General features: G+C 47.5%; 1 protein-coding gene across 8 annotated transcripts in view; it reads left to right on the top strand.

Annotated features, from left to right (window-relative positions):
* The window catches only part of LOC119459688 (lysine-specific demethylase 3A), a 335,630-nt gene that overhangs the window by 196,801 nt on the left and 122,183 nt on the right, over positions 1–16,646 (top strand). For all 8 annotated transcript variants that reach the window (XR_007466584.1, XM_049666291.1, XM_049666288.1 and 5 more), the window contains one exon: positions 943–1,027. Coding sequence is in view for 7 of the 8 variants with exons in the window: in XM_049666291.1 (XP_049522248.1) it covers positions 943–1,027 (85 nt within the window). In the remaining variant the exon portion in view is untranslated. The remainder of the gene's footprint in view (positions 1–942; positions 1,028–16,646) is intronic.

Below are 16,646 nucleotides of genomic sequence, written 5' to 3' on the forward strand. Positions count from 1 at the left end.
ACGCGCGCACTTGCACTGGACACGTTAGCTTAAGGACACGTTGACTAAAGCCGCGAGGATAGCTTACGACATGGGCGCGAGTGCGGTGTTCTCATAAGTGTTCGTGGCTCCCACGGCATCAGGTCGGGATGGTCGCAGCTCCCTTATTTTGTGAGTTCGCTGGCTGACGTTTTCCATCCGCGCTGGCCATTCCTTTGACCCCTGGGCCGGTATTTTGTAGCGATGCCTTTAACGTAATAATGCCTTTTCGCGCTTATCGCGCTTTGTCAGTGGTCAGAGAGACGGTCCGCTCGCGTTATCAACGTTGATATCGTGAGCGGACCGTCGCTCTGACCACTGACAAAGCGCGATAAGCGCGAAAAGTCATTGTTACTTTAAAGGCATCGCTACAAAATACCGGCCCTGCTTACGCGCCGCCGTTTTGCAATTTTTTTTGTGCTGCACCGCGATGGAAGAAAACGCTCTTTATGCATCCTTGTGCGCCCTGCGGTGTGGCATCGACGCAGTGAGTGGTTGTGCGTGTTACCAGAGCTGCTCAGTAGCTCGAAAGGTAACGCTGCATATGGTGTTTGGGTAAATTACGCCTCCGGAAATCGACTACATTGTATTGGAAAAGCTGCGGCTCCACTGAAAGGCGTTTCGGGACATTGCGCGCTCAGCCGCGGAACGGCCCCTTCCAACGCCCTTCGTATAGTTCTGCGCGCCTCTGATTGCTTTTGGCGTATGCCTGGGCTACTTTGTTTCGTGTCACAGATAGAACAGCGGGTAAACGGTACGAATGTGTCGTCTCTTTCATTCCTGCCATCAGCCCGTTTCTGCGCTGTTCCATTTGTGACGCTGCGCGTGCAGTGTGCTTGTGTTGAGGTGCTCGACGTTTGCTTGATCAGTTTTCCACTTGCTAAATATGTCTCCTCTTTCCTTTTTCCTTTCCAATTTCGACAGGAGCTTACGGTCACCGACGATACCGTGCTTGAGGAGCACAATGAAGACCCCTGCCTGGTGCAAATGAGGCTGATTGGGGACGGTGGTAAGTGCGCTGTTCCCACCTGCACGTTATGTATAGTGCTGGCGTGGCCATTTTTGGGGGCATTTATGCAGAAAGGAGCATCTGTTAGCCGTGCCGCGCAACGAATTAAAAACTGTCGCAGCATGGGCCAGATCGTCGGCCCTTTTATGCGCTGTTGACGAGCACGCGATATGGAACGTTCTTGGAAACACAGCAACGTAGCTTCTGCCCCCCCCCCCCCTCACCCCGCCTATTTTTTTTTTTCTTTTGTCCGTGGCTAAGTGAGGTCTTAGATGTTTATCTAAAATATCTAGTACTTCTATTTTTATTTTTTTTTGCGAGATTCGGTGTTCTTTGTTTAATGACGCGCTGCATTTACGTGAGCGACTTAGTAGACCGTTCTCGTATGGGGCAGTTGTACTCTCGTGAAAAGGACAGGGGTGATAGGACACCGCGGCCGTGATTATAGGACTATTTCAACTGCGCGACGGTATGCGACCATATTTTCCCATTATTATTATTATTATTATTATTATTATTATTATTATTATTATTATTATTATTATTCCACGTGGCACAGTTGCGGTTAAGCTTCACATAGTGCGTTTGCATGGCCTCTAGGTTGTCTCGGAACATTGCCGTCTCCGATACCAGGCAACCGCAGAGCCTATCCAGGTCAGCTGTTAGCTTACGAATTAAAAACTGTCGCAGCATGGGCCATATCGTCGGCCCTTTTATGCGCTGTTGACGAACACGCGATATGGAACGTTCTTGGAAACACAGCAACGTAGCTTCTGCCCCCCCCCCCCCCCCTCACCCCGCCTATTTTTTTTTTCTTTTGTCCGTGGCTAAGTGAGGTCTTAGATGTTTATCTAAAATATCTAGTACTTCTATTTTTTTTTTTTTTTTGCGAGATTCGGTGTTCTTTGTTTAACGACGCGCTGCATTTACGTGAGCGACTTAGTAGACCGTTCTCGTATGGGGCAGTTGTACTCTCGTGAAAAGGACAGGGGTGATAGGACACCGCGGCCGTGATTATAGGACTATTTCAACTGCGCGACGGTATGCGACCATATTTTCCCATTATTATTATTATTATTATTATTATTATTATTATTATTATTATTATTATTATTATTATTATTATTCCACGTGGCACAGTTGCGGTTAAGCTTTACATTGTGCGTTTGCATGGCCTCTAGGTTGTCTCGGAACATTGCCGTCTCCGATACCAGGCAACCGCAGAGCCTATCCAGGTCAGCTGTTAGCTTACGAATTAAAAACTGTCGCAGCATGGGCCATATCGTCGGCCCTTTTATGCGCTGTTGACGAACACGCGATATGGAACGTTCTTGGAAACACAGCAACGTAGCTTCTGCCCCCCCCCCCCCCCTCACCCCGCCTATTTTTTTTTTTTCTTTTGTCCGTGGCTAAGTGAGGTCTTAGATGTTTATCTAAAATATCTAGTACTTCTATTTTTTTTTTTTTTTTGCGAGATTCGGTGTTCTTTGTTTAACGACGCGCTGCATTTACGTGAGCGACTTAGTAGACCGTTCTCGTATGGGGCAGTTGTACTCTCGTGAAAAGGACAGGGGTGATAGGACACCGCGGCCGTGATTATAGGACTATTTCAACTGCGCGACGGTATGCGACTATATTTTCCCATTATTATTATTATTATTATTATTATTATTATTATTATTATTATTATTATTATTATTATTATTATTCCACGTGGCACAGTTGCGGTTAAGCTTACATTGTGCGTTTGCATGGCCTCTAGGTTGTCTCGGAACATTGCCGTCTCCGATACCAGGCAACCGCAGAGCCTATCCAGGTCAGCTGTTAGCTTACGAATTAAAAACTGTCGCAGCATGGGCCATATCGTCGGCCCTTTTATGCGCTGTTGACGAACACGCGATATGGAACGTTCTTGGAAACACAGCAACGTAGCTTCTGCCCCCCCCCCCCCCTCACCCCGCCTATTTTTTTTTTTTTTTTTGTCCGTGGCTAAGTGAGGTCTCAGATGTTTATCTAAAATATCTAGTACTTCTATTTTTTTTTTTTTTTTTGCGAGATTCGGTGTTCTTTGTTTAACGACGCGCTGCATTTACGTGAGCGACTTAGTAGACCGTTCTCGTATGGGGCAGTTGTACTCTCGTAAAAAGGACAGGGGTGATAGGACACCGCGGCCGTGATTATAGGACTATTTCAACTGCGCGACGGTATGCGACCATATTTTCCCATTATTATTATTATTATTATTATTATTATTATTATTATTATTATTATTATTATTATTATTATTATTATTATTCCACGTGGCACAGTTGCGGTTAAGCTTCACATGGTGCGTTTGCATGGCCTCTAGCCTAGGTAGCACACAGTCTTCAACACGTCGTATTAATGGATTCAACGACTAAAACTGATTTTTGACCAAAATCGACGCTTTAAGAACGTCGCAGGCAGTACAGCTTAAAAACAAGGGGTGAATACGTCTGGAGAACGTTTTCATAAGACTAGCCGTATCTGTTCAATTACCTAGCGTACCGGGTTTGCGACGTCGCCGTTTTTGGCGGGAGAATTAGTCATTTATCGAGCGGCACTCGGTTGTGTCAGTTGCTGCTGTATGCGCACTGCATTAGCACGAGTTCGGCTAGGAAAACGAAGCCTTTTGTGGTGTTGACCTTTCGTCAGAAGAGACGAAGGATAGAAAATGAAATTGACACCGCAACGGGAAGTGTTTTACACCACGAAGAAATGCAGCGCGAGTGCAGTAACATTGAAGCCGTTCTTCATGACAAGGACAACGGCTCCACATCGACCTCAGAGCAGCGCTGCCAGTCAGCATATCGTGCTGGTGTTAGTGCTCATCCTCACAGCGCATCCACAACATCAATAGTTTTCGCTTTTTCATAAACTCTATCATCACCCAATCCTTTCTTACGATATCTTTCAGTGCCTTGCAGTCATGTTTCCTTTCCGCGATCACCAGTGCAAAATTCAACGACCGATATGTCGGTCTCATCGCTTTGCAAATTTTATTCATACCACGCCCTATCGTCGAATGGAACCACTTGTCATCGTACGTCGCTAGTGAAGGAAACGCAGCAAAATTCGAAGAGCTGCTAATAAAAGGCACCCTGGCAACTTCGAGCTCGAGGTTGAGACAGAGTGGCAGCGAACAAACGAGCCAGTGCGCCAAGAAGAACAACGGAAGAGAGCCTGGCGCGACGCGATTCGCAGTGGATTAATAGAACGCGCAAGCACGCGCTTCAACAACACATGATCTCCGAGATTTGCACGCGCAATCTCGGAGGCTACTAACACCCGATCAACACGAACCACGCAAGGTGGCGATACCGTCGTCACATCGGTCACATGACCGAGGTGTCCAAGCTTGCGGCTGCCGGCTCCCGCGTGAAAACCGGCCTGTGCATAGTTCCGTAATTGCGCTTCGTTTGGGCTGTCGTGTGTTTCTGCCTGTTGTCGGTTGTGCTGTCCTTTGTCATTGTGATGAGTGAAAGAAAACGATGACGACCAAGTGCGTGCGGATTCGTTCGCGATTCGACCACGCATGTGAGTGATCTCGCCAAATCAGCGATGGCCTAGTGGTATTGGGCCACGTACGGTGAGACACGCGGCTAGTCAGCGGGAGACGGAAGACGGCACGTGTCGGACGCCGACAATCAAGGACCGAGGCCGCCCGACCGTTGCCAGCGCGAGTACTGCAGCTCGGAGCGTGGCTTGGCCTGCTGTGCTACCACTTGCCGCGAGCATTGCGGATCGCGGCTCTTCTTGGTCAGCTGTTCGGCGGAGCACCGTCCGTGGCCTAGCTAATGGCCGCATATGCGCCGAGCACTGCGGCTCGCGCGCAAGCTGTCCGCTGGGCAGGCTGACCATTCCTGCAACGTGCACTGTGGCTCGGATGCAGGTTGACCGATGAGCGCCAGTGAGCGGTCGTCTCCAGTTCGGTCGTCTCCGGTTCGGTGGTGGAAAACTTTTATTGAGAAGGCCCGAAGTAAAGAAAATTAAAAAGCAGCGTTGTGGGCGGCCTTCAGGCTGCCGGTTCGGTCGCTCCGCATCGTCTGCAGACTCCAACACCGAGGCGTGTCCGACGTCGTCACGTCATCGCCTCTCACTTCGGCAAGCCCTCGTCTCATGTACACCGTACCGTGAGCTCTCCTGACTGTTTCTTTCTCGGAATCATGTCAACCCTATTTGTTCTAGCCTTGTATGTATGCCGTGTCATGTGGCGTAAGGTTCTGCGTGGTTGTAGTTTGATTTTATAGTTTTCGTAAGTGTAGTTTGGTTTTAGTTTTCATAAAGGTAGCTTGGATTTTCCTATCACGAGTTCGACTGCTTTTCTTGCGTCCTTTTCCTCATCGCGCGGCACGACAAACAAGTGTGACGAATGTCCTCGTCATTTTCTTTAGTCATGCAAGTATTGCAGTGTTGTGCTGTCTTATTCGACACTGCGTGTGCAGTGATTTGTTTCTATGGTTTTAATTTGTTGATCAGCTTAGTTTTGCATTAAAGAGCGCCGAGTGGAGGGCACTATTTTGCTCTTCAACCTGATTCTCATGTCGCTATGTGAGAAGCCGTTTCAGTGATGTTGTATTTAAGGCGTTAAAGCTCAGTATGAGGATGAAGGCCAGAAGAGGTGTTGCTTTTGTGTGCCTGGCATCGGGATCCGCCGTCAGGAAGTATCGGACGAATGCATGGTAACTGAATGTGGTGTCTTAATGGTAGTGAGCAGTTGACAGGTGACTTGAAACGTGATAATGCTTTAAGTGCATAGCGCCTTTAATTATTCTTGCTCCCTTGCAATGTGCCAACTGATCGTTCTCATTCAGTCCACTGGCATCAACACAGCGGCCACTGGTGAAAGTGCGGGAGAACACATGAACATACATTGGGACATCTTCCCTCATCTGCTTTAAAGGGCGTTCTCCAAATCGCTTAAGAAAGGCAAGCAGTCACACTGCTAGCACAGGAAGGGAGAGTGAACGCAATTTTAATGATATTACATAAGCTGTCGCTAATTTCACTTGAAATACTTGGTACATTTAATGTAGAACCTACATATGTGATTTCATTGAGCAGCCTCTTCAAAACAATTCCTGCAATAATTTTTATGGTTCCCCTCATTATGTTTGTTTTTATGATCCGGATACAGTGTTGTAGTTGGATATTTTGTGTACATATTACTTTCATAAGCCATAATAAAATTTAGTATGTCTTTAACATTGTAGCTTACGTGTGCTGTTATGTTTCATTACAAGCTGCAAAAATTTGAAAGAATGTGTAGGCCTCCCCACTTATCTAGAAAGCACACCTAGAAGGAAGTCTTCAGTGCTACCTCTGGTGTTACCAAGTGAAGAGCAAATGCACATACAGGGTGTCCCAGCTAACTTTAGCCAGAGGTTTAAAATATGTCGATGCATTCTAACGCGACCAAACCCATGTTGCTTACTATTGTATGGCGCAAGTCACTATTTTTTGTCTTCTGCCTAATTGCATAATTAGTTAAGATCAATGAACCAACTTCTGAAGCAACGAAGTTTGGAAGAAGAGCGGTTTGCAAAACGTCCGATTAAACATTTTCCCCCCGCTTACTGCAGATGCCCTCAAAAAAAAAAAAAAAAAAAAAAAAAAAAATGACATGCCCTCTTGTGCGCTGTGATTGCAGTGCCCCCAAACGTTCCGCGTACAAACGAACATAGCATTTAACAGGGTGTTGCCGCTTAAAAGGCGACAGGGCACCGACGCAGGCGTTGGCTGCGCGATTTACGCCAGCAACCGTTGTCACTTGCGCTGCGATAACGCTTGCCCTATGGCGTTTTAAGCGGCAGCACACCCTGCTAAATGTTATGTTCCGTTTGTACGCGGAACGTTTGGGGGCACTGCAATCACGGCGCGCAAGCGATCATGTCACGTGGTATTTTTTTATTTTTTTATTTCGCAGGCATCTGTAGTAAGCGAAAAAAAAAAAAACGAATACTTAATAAATAGAAAGTTAGAAACTGTTTACACGGACGGTTTGTAGACCGCTCCACAACTTAATAATTTGAATTTTGTTTGCTTCGTTGGTTATTTAATATCAGCTGATTATGCAATTGATCCGAATACAAAAGATAGTGTGATTTACTGCAAACAATAGTCCGCAACATGTATTTGGTCGCGTCGTCTTAGTGTGCAGCGGCATATTTTTAACTCTGGCTAAAGTTAGCTGGGACACCCTGTATATGCCAGCGATAGTATGTGGGCAGGTATTTCTGCTGAAGCCACTGCATTTGCATTCAAAACATTTCAACTGCCAGCGTAGTGCAGGATACGTATCCACTTCGACAAAATGGAGCACCAGTGCAAATATCTGGGCGTACTTGTCCAGGGCAGCAACTGTGTCTACATTAAAAACATTTCAAGTACCAGCATGTGCGACAGTTCCGTTGCGAGAGGGACTGAATAATGTTAAGCGGTGCGCTCCCAAGCTGTTCATCAATGGAATTCTGCCTGGACTGTGTGCCAAATACTTTTGGATGTGAAAGTTGGGATTCTATCAGCCATCGTCATCTTCCTCGGCCCCCTTTTATATATGGGGCGCACCGGCGCGTGTCTCGTGCTGCGAGCTGCGAGGTTATATATATATATATATATATATATATATATATATATATATATATATATATATATAAAGGACGAACCTTGCAGCACGAGAAACGCGCCGGAGTTCGCCGTATACAGACTCGACAGGGGAACAGCGCAAAAAAGACCAAGGACGAGAAGGGGAACACACATCGGCTCTGGTGTGTGTTCCTGTTTTTGTCCTTGGTCTTTTCGCTCTGTTCCTCTCTCAAGTGTGTACAGACTAGCCCAAGCCTCTAGTTTCACTTGGGCCAAACTTCAAAAATGTGCAAAGGCTACGTAGCTGGACAGAACCTAGGTAATGTTTGCCGTCGCTTGGAGATACTCAGATTATATTTCGCATACCGCCTAATTATATAATTGGTCTTCATTAATTAATCAACTTCTCAGTTATAGTTAAGTGTCAATGAGATAAGTGTCAAAATACACGCAAACTGGCTCGAGCGGCCAGTCGCGCGGCAGTTCTGAGTGTGTTCGGGGGCTGCCGTCACATTCGGAAAAACGCTTTTAAGTAGCACGTATTGAGCAACAGAAAGCTGTATCGGGAGGTTTCATGTTGCTCTACAATTTTCTCGTTGACACTTATCTAATTGTAATAATCGCGAAGTTGAACAATTAATGAAGACTAATTATCTAATTAGGTGGAATGTAAAAAAATAATCTGAGTATCTCCAAGCGGCGACAAACATTACCTTGGTTCTGTCCAGCTACGTGGCATTTGCATATTTAAAATTTGGGCCAAGTTACGTGAAACACCCTGTATAAAAAGCGGCTGAGGAAGATGACGATGGCAGCTAGAGGGCGAACTGGTAAAGCGTTTGTTCAGGGTTACATGTGCACAAGCTTCTTGTCATTCAGAGTGCTTTTTTTTTTCTCTCTCTCTCTCTCTCTTTAAGAAACAGGAGATGTGATGGCAGTGTACAAACATATTCGCTGGTTTGCAGATGATTCATTGCGACCTTATGCTTTTTTTTTTTTTTTCAGAGTGGTACATATGTGCCTCTTAATTATGCTTTTCATATAAACCGAGAATTACTTCCTTGGTTACTTGAATGAAGCTTCCAGTGCAATAGTTTTCATTTCCAGGTTTATATAAGTTTCTAATATGAGGCTTATACATCCATGTCTCGTGTACTAGAATGCTAAGATTCATGTAGCATTACTCAGTCTCATGGTACACTGCAATACAATGGTGCACACTTGTGACACTGATTTCCCCGTTTGAGTATTCTATACCATCTTTACTTGCTTTTTGGTTTTATGGTCCTTTTATAACATTATTTGACGTATCCCAAAGGCAGTATTTTTTATTTCAACATGTTCCCAGTGTTGATAGTATGCGGCGTTATTCCTTTTTGTGTTCTTGTCACGCTTCTAGATTATTGGTAACGTTGCTTGTAGGCAGTTGCCATGCGATTACATCTCACATTTCTCAGTCTACTTATTGCAGTTGCTGTGATATCAATCTCTATATAACTCGTCTGTTCATCCGACTGCATGGGCTGTTTACTTTGCTAAATAAGAAATTTTACGAATTTTGTTTGTATATCTAGTTCATTAAGATTTGTATCTGCGAACTTGTCATTGTTGGGGTACTTTTAATTCAATTTACTTTGTATTTCTTATACGTTTTGCTTGCACTTTTTCAATAAACTTTTGCTTTGTCGTACTGTCCTCATTCCATGCGCACTTGGCGCAAAAGCCCTGGCCTGGACGCTCGTCCAGACGCGCCCATTTTTTCTTAGCGGGATTTCATTCCCATTTTGGGTGTTAAACATCGTTGCTGCATACCAAAGACAGTATTCTAGATTCATTTTCGTGGACATGTTCATTTTCATGTGACTTGGTAGAGGATGCGTCGGCGTCGATCGGCAACAGTGCTTGGCACTGCACCAGGAGCTCTTTTGCACTCGACACCGACGCTTCGACTCATCTGGAACCCGCGAAAATTAGCTTCAGATTATCGTAAACCTTCCAAGACTGTTTCTAGACCAGATTTTTGATAACGTCTTAAAAACGTTTAGAAATTGGATATGAATAGCTCTGGCAAAGGGCTTATTTGTTTCTTTCCCAATCTTATTTCTCTTATTTCTAGACGAGCTTTTCGAATACGTCTTTAAGACATGTTATAGATCGACTCAGAAAAGTAATTAAGCCGGGCATTAACCTATATATAGGACGTTTTACTGACGAAGTTGTCTCACTGATCTCTTTAAACCGTTTTTATCGTCTTGGATAAACGCTACGAAAACGTTATGTATCTCTTATGTGCTACCTGGGAAAAATGCTAGATAACGAACATGTATAGTAAACCTGATTAAATCAAGCAGGCTAGGTGACTGTTTGTCGCCGCCCCGTTTCAAAGGGGATGCCAATTCATCATCATCATCAGCTCGCCGCTTCTAGCTTTGTGTCTATTTCTGGTTGTTTGTTTCATTTTAGCGTGCAGTTCCGTTCTGTCGGCAGTTCATAGAACAATACTCCTTCGCCTCTTGCGAATTTCGCCGCGTTGTCAAAGTATTTCCTTGTATTTGGGCAGCCTCGCACAGAAGTCTTCGAGACTTGCTTGGTTGAGCTTTTGGTCATTTTATTGTGCAACGTATCCTTTTTTTGGCCGATGTAACTGGCTCTGAGTAGACGCCATCAAAATACCAGGCAATAGTCGGCTGTTAGCTTCTTCCTGCGGTACCGTCCTATATCTGTGGGCTTCCTCACTGGCGCAGATTGGTGGTGAGCGGTCATTTCATTTTGTTTGCTTGAAGACTGCTTCGTTCGTTTGGCTCCCGTGTGGACTTGCAACAGAAAAGGAAAGTTCGGCGTCTACCGGGTATTTCTCTTGAATTTTCACGGTTTTTTCACCACAGTAGACCGAGAAGATTAGCGGGTCATTTTTTTTTTATTGTTCGCTGTGTATTTCTCCGAAGCTGCATGTAACGGATGGCCGTGCGGGTTTCTTATCTTTGATGTATGAATTCTTCACTTGAACCGGTCGTTCTCAAGAGTTCTAAGATATCATAATCTTATTGGTCCGAGGTAATAATTGCGTTTGATGGTTCGCAAAAGAACGGGTCCGCATGGTTGCACGTTCTATAGTAAGAAAGCAAAGGCGGAAAATAGTTTTCCAAGCTCAGCATTCAGAAGGATATGTTAGGGTCATCTCCATGTGTTCGCTTGACGGCGTCACTTGTGACGACACGCGAGGCATCTCTGACATTTAGGCGTGTGTCGCATTCAAGGTGCTTGTCGGTTTGTGTTGGAGAAATAACGCTGCTCCATCCTACAATACCGGTGGGAATCCTAAAGGATTGTGGTGGCAAGCTTAGATTGGGACGAGACTGCCGGGTCCTCTCGACGCCCTAATGCCCGTGCTGTCAATATTATGATCCACATATTTCAAAACTAGCGGGCTACGCGTGTTCTGCTTGTATAAAGGCGTTATGCTCCTTAGAAGACATTGTGCGCAAACAGTTACTCATTAAGCGTGTAATTAACGAGTATTTGTTAGTAGATTAATTACTTTAAGGGAGATTTTGCTATATTAGAATTGAATTACGTTAGCGCTGGCACGACCACTTGGTAGGAATCTTCTTACTAGCACTAAGTATCGGAAATGCGTCTTATAAGAACCATGGGCGAAATGCAGCGCTCATAACTTCAACAGGGACAGCAATGCATTTTGGCCGTACGTTTTCCGAACGCATTTCCGACAGCTGTATTAAGGTTCCGGGTTTCTAGCAAATGGGTATGCTTTGTGCGCTGGCTTGTTTCAATTTTGCGATTGCAACATGCCCCATAAGTTATTAAGGTTAATGTTAAATGCTAAGTTAATTAGTGAATGTTGATTGTGTTCTTGATCTTGTGGAATCCATATGTCTGATGTCCGTCAAGAACCATAAGGACTAAAGCAGCTTGGTTCGTCCACTTTAAGTGGGTCGGCGTTCAGATTAAACCGAAAGAGAGAGAGAGAGAAACAAGACGTCGAATTTTTCTTTATGTATTCGTTTTTATCCGAAGAGGGTCAGTGAAGGCTAGTTTACCAGAGGGCTAAGGCGGTGATCGGCACGCAGCTACTAGGCTAAACTAACTCCGGTGCAAGGAGCCTGGGAAGGTCGAGGTCATGCTCCAGCCTTCCGCCAAAGCAATCCTTGGGCCCGATTCACACAGCGGGCTTTTGCTCCGTCCACTCACCGTCAGCAGGGAGCGTTTCTTCGCCAGGAACGTCGCGGGCGTTCCGTTTTTGAACAGAAACGACTGAGTAAACGCTCTCTCCTCAGCGGACGTCGGTGTTCTGTGTATTGGATGCAACTACAGTGTTGAATAGCAGCATGTGCATGCAGTCGTACAACTGTGTCAATAAAATTCGCAAACGGTAAACTCGACGCGAAATATTATCCATTGAATAAAGCCGGTGAAGTTCATCGACAAGAACTGAAAAGTGTTCGCCGATCTCGTCACTGATGATATTGGTGCACCTTGATATGCGCCTCCTCAAGAAGTCTCATTACATGATCGCGCTCCGTGTTGGACGGAAGCCGCCTGGCAAGGAGTGAACATCCTATACGCCAAAGGTACTCGCAAAGTATGCCGGTTGTTTCTGCCAGAACTGTCTATTAAAAATAGACGATTCGAGACATAATTCTTTTTGTTGGCCAAGATTCGCAACAATGGTTCGCAATGATTCGCAACTACACCTCATGTAGTGGCTTAATTAGCCAAGGTTCGCGTTTGAATCGGATCAAGAGCCCTTATTTAAAGGACGCTGGCACGCAGAATGCCGTCCTACTTTCCGCACGAGAGCGAAGCCGAGCGCCTTATGAGTGCGCGTAATCACGCCCCCCCCCCCCCCCCCCCCCTCAGAAAAATGTCGCAAGCAGAACCCGCTCCGCGAAACAAAAGCTTTCTTAAACCGTGCGAGAACGTGTCGTTCTTTCGGGTGGCAAGCGTAAACCAAGCGCTAGCCGCCAGCGCCTCAGCTTTGCGCTCCGGCCGGCGCGCAACGCCACCATGACATTCCCGCATGTCGTGACGTAATGCCGGCATCTGCTCTGGGTCGGTATTTTGTAGCGATGCCTTTCCGGTAATAATGCCTTTTCGCGCTTATCGCGCTTTGTCAGTGGTCAGAGCGACGGTGCGCTCGCGTTATCAACGTTGATATTCTGAGCGGACCGTCGCTCTGACCACTGACAAAGCGCGATAAGCGCGAAAAGGCATTATTACCGGAAATGCATCGCTACAAAATAGCGGCCCTGGTACAGTGAACTTTTTATAGGCAAAGGTGGATTGCATCGGTTTCTGAAAGAGCCAAAAACGAAAACTTTTGCTGAGTCACGACGGCCCAAAAAGGAGATACGTTGAAATGCGTGACGTCACTGACTTTCCAACGCGGGGATTTCGGAGTTTTCGTCCGAATGATGAATCTGTATTACCGCGAAATTAACGAAACTACGGTTTTGAAGCAAAGCTTTGTCAGTCGAAACTTGTTCAGTGTTGTATTGTCCCTTTAAGTGTTTATGATCTGTCTGAAAAAAGAAAAACGATTTATGATAAGCTCGCCATTAGCTACCGGTGTCCGATTAGCATTGGCGGCCGGACAGTAATATAACTGAGCCTTTGCGTATGCCAAAATATCCATCAATGATTTTCTTTTTGTCCGCCCGATTTTTGTGAGCCTTGATAAGCAAAAGCTACCATTTCTTGAGAGAGTCGCCGCTCCAAAGAGGACTGCAAGCTTCAGGCGTGCCACAACGCATTATTCCCTCTGAGCTAGGTGGATCAGCCAGCGTCAGTTAGCTGCTCAGTGTTTGGCAATCCCCCGTGTAACGCGCGGCAACAAGCTCACCCTGCGGCTGACGTCGCGAGAAGCCCAGCGATGGCGCCTGCGTGCCTCAGCAGGCACACTTCCTGCTTGTGCATTCGTCGTCGTCCCCCTGCCGGGCGTTGCGTGACGCGGTGGTTGCGCCCGCTTTCGCTCTCGAGGTCGTGCCTGCACGTGACGTACGGTAATGGAGCCTCGCGCTGTCTTCGTTTATCGGCCGCGGACCAGCCGAGAGTCGTTCATCCTCAGGTTTTCGGGAGGCGGTCGGCGTGTTTCGCGTTGCCTTATTCTCTTGGCGTACATCCGCGGCGCGTAAGGCCACCAGCAGTACACAGCCTGACTCAACTGTCCGCCGTCATGTGAAACGCATGGGTCGGCCGGCGTCAAAGCGTACTTGCGACGGTAAAACACCGCAAAGTGCGTTGCTCTATGGCGGCTAAGTGTAGGTGTGCCTTCTGCCGGGCGTGAAGCGCAGTTCAACGCTACTCCGCTTCATTACTGCAAACGTGGCCCTGCGGTCATACACCTGTGGCAAGCGTTGTGTGCTGCTGCGGCCGTTTTACAGTGGAACTGCGACGTTTTTATCACTGTATTTAAACTGGAAACTCATCACAGTCACACTAGTGATAGTACAAATTTATGAACGCGGTATAATGCCACTTGCGAAAGTGACCTACTTATATCGTCCGTCCGCTGCTACGGAGGCAGCGTGGTAAAGAGAAACAGAAATTTCTTGCACCATTCAGTGATCTATGATAAACTCCATGACAGGAGTACGGTGCTTGTTTATACCATACAAAATAGCTTGCACTCTTGATCATATAATGTAAGAAGGCACATTTTTGATCGCACACGCAAGCCAACATCACGGTACTGCATCGCAGCTCGGCCAACAAACGCTCGAAAACAAACGTCACGCGAAAGTGATCGTTTAAAAATACGCCCCTTGTTTGTTACCTTGTCAATCGAGCGGTGTGGTCTCGGGAGGCCACGATGTCACTGCCAGAGCACGATGAAACTAAACGAGCTGCTTCGTACATCGCAGTGTGTAAATCGATTCCGCAAGAATATTTCTGAAGGAGTATCAGGAAAATAACGGCCTACTTGAATGAAGGCTTTGCTGCGTCGTAAGGTGTGTTTGCCCGCAGTCCATCCTATCTACAGCGCCTATCCTATCTAGCCGCGGGAAGCACATTTTGTCATATATTCGACGCCATTTAGGGCTGCAGTGCCTGTTTCGTTGCAGAGCGTTTGACCTTGGAGTGACCTTTGTCGCCACTGCCATGCGGTCCACTTCTCTCAGTTTCGCTGCCGCGCCCTGCACTCTCGCCGGCCGGATCGACACGGGGCGGGGACGTCGGGCACGAAACGCGCACTCAACGAGAGAGAAGCCGAGGAGAAAGGACGGGCCAATCAATGTAAATATGTAGACAAGATGTTTCGGAAAAGAACTTCGACCCCGTCCGCTCTGCATTCCTACCCGGTGTTGGTAGTGCAATAAAAAAACATCGCAGTTGTCTCGCGATGATGGCGAACGGTCCGGAGGGAAGATTTTCTTTCTTTTTACCTATTCATTCGGCTGCACGCGAGGACGTGGCCTGCGTATCGAAATTTGGTTGTGTTTGCTTCCTGTCAGAGGGGTTGGTTGACGGCAGAGGGGTCCCGAAAAGACAAGGGGGGTGGGGGAGCTCTAATCCTTCGGGGGAGCCGACGCTGGGGAGGGAGGAGTGGGTGTTTTTTCGTTTACCCTCTTCCACATTCCTGCGAGCCGGGAAAGAACTGACATGGGAGGAGTGGTGACGGAGGCGCAAAGGGCGAGTGCTTCCAGCTATTTCCTGCGCTGCAGCTCGAGCGAGCGGGGAGCGGCGCCCATTCAAAACAAGCAAAAGCCAGCAACGCGAATGATGACGACGTGAAAGACGAAATGGGACGGAGGGAAGGCAACCCGGTCAAAAAAAAAAGCAAGTATCAGTGAGGAGGGCGGTGGGGGGCGCCTAAACAGAGGGAGGCGGGTGAGAGCGCGGCCGCCACAGTGGCAGTTGTGGGCGCAGCAAAACAAAACACTAAAAGAAAAATCTATAGATAAGTATGGCAGTGCTCGCTGCTTGGTGAGCGGCGGCGTCTCCAAGCTGCTCCTTCGCGGCGGCTGACTGTTCCATACCGAGCAGGTTTTTCTCGTTGAGGGTTCTTCGTGGTGCTTTCCTTCTCTCCTTCACGCTTTGTCCCCATGGCCCTTGGAGTGTTGGCCGGAGAAATTCGGGGCTGTAATGGAGAGATTTTCTTTCTTTCGTCTGCGTGAGGAGGGTCTGGTGGTTTTTTGCTTCGGCTGACGTCTCGGCGCACTCTTCCGGCTCACCTGCTTGCTCGGCGGCGGAAAAGAAAACGAGTTTTTGCGTTGTCTGCGTGATCACATCGTGGGAAGGGGTTCGCGGACAGTGATGCTGTGGGGGAACGGGACTGGCAACGGCTCGCTCTGTGTTCCGTTCTGAAGCGCAACTTTTTTTCCTCGCCACCCTTGTGCGGCAGTGTCTCAACTGCGCGCGCAGCCCTGGAAAAAGTCGCAACGTCTGCGTCACATAATAGGAGTCTGTGCTAGAAGCACTGCACGGGCTCGAGCTTACTCGAAAGCCTGGGCCGGGTAGAACAGTTTTTTCACGGGCTCGGGCACGGCGTGTGCTTTTTGACCCGGGCTCGGGCTTTCTGGTGGTGTGCATGTAACGTGCAGTGAGTTATTCTCGGGCGTCTCAACTCTAAAAAAACATTATTTTTCGGTCTCGGGCCGGGTTCGAGCTGATTTCGAGTCGGGCTCGGGCCTAAGGTAAAGGGGTGGCGGGCCGGGCCGGGCGGGTAACGTAGATTATTTCCGGGCCCGGGCCGGGCCCGGGTCTCGCCATAAAAGTTTTGATGGGGCTCGGGCGGGCAGCCCAACGTAAAAACGGGCGCGGGCCGGGCTCGGGCTAAAAAAATCGGCCCGTGCAGTGCTCTAGTCTGTGCACTGTGAGCGACTTGGGCCCCGATTTTGTAGCGATGCCTTATGACTTACTTATTCTACACTAGTCTTATCCACCGCTCACGGCCGGCTGATCCCGTTGATAACGCGAGCGGACCGTCGCTCTGACCACTGACAAAGCGCGATAAGCGAGAAAAGGCATTATTACCAGAAAGACATCGCTACAA

This window comes from Dermacentor silvarum, chromosome 1 (genome assembly GCF_013339745.2).
Source record: "Dermacentor silvarum isolate Dsil-2018 chromosome 1, BIME_Dsil_1.4, whole genome shotgun sequence".
In the NCBI taxonomy this organism is placed as follows: domain Eukaryota; kingdom Metazoa; phylum Arthropoda; class Arachnida; order Ixodida; family Ixodidae; genus Dermacentor; species Dermacentor silvarum.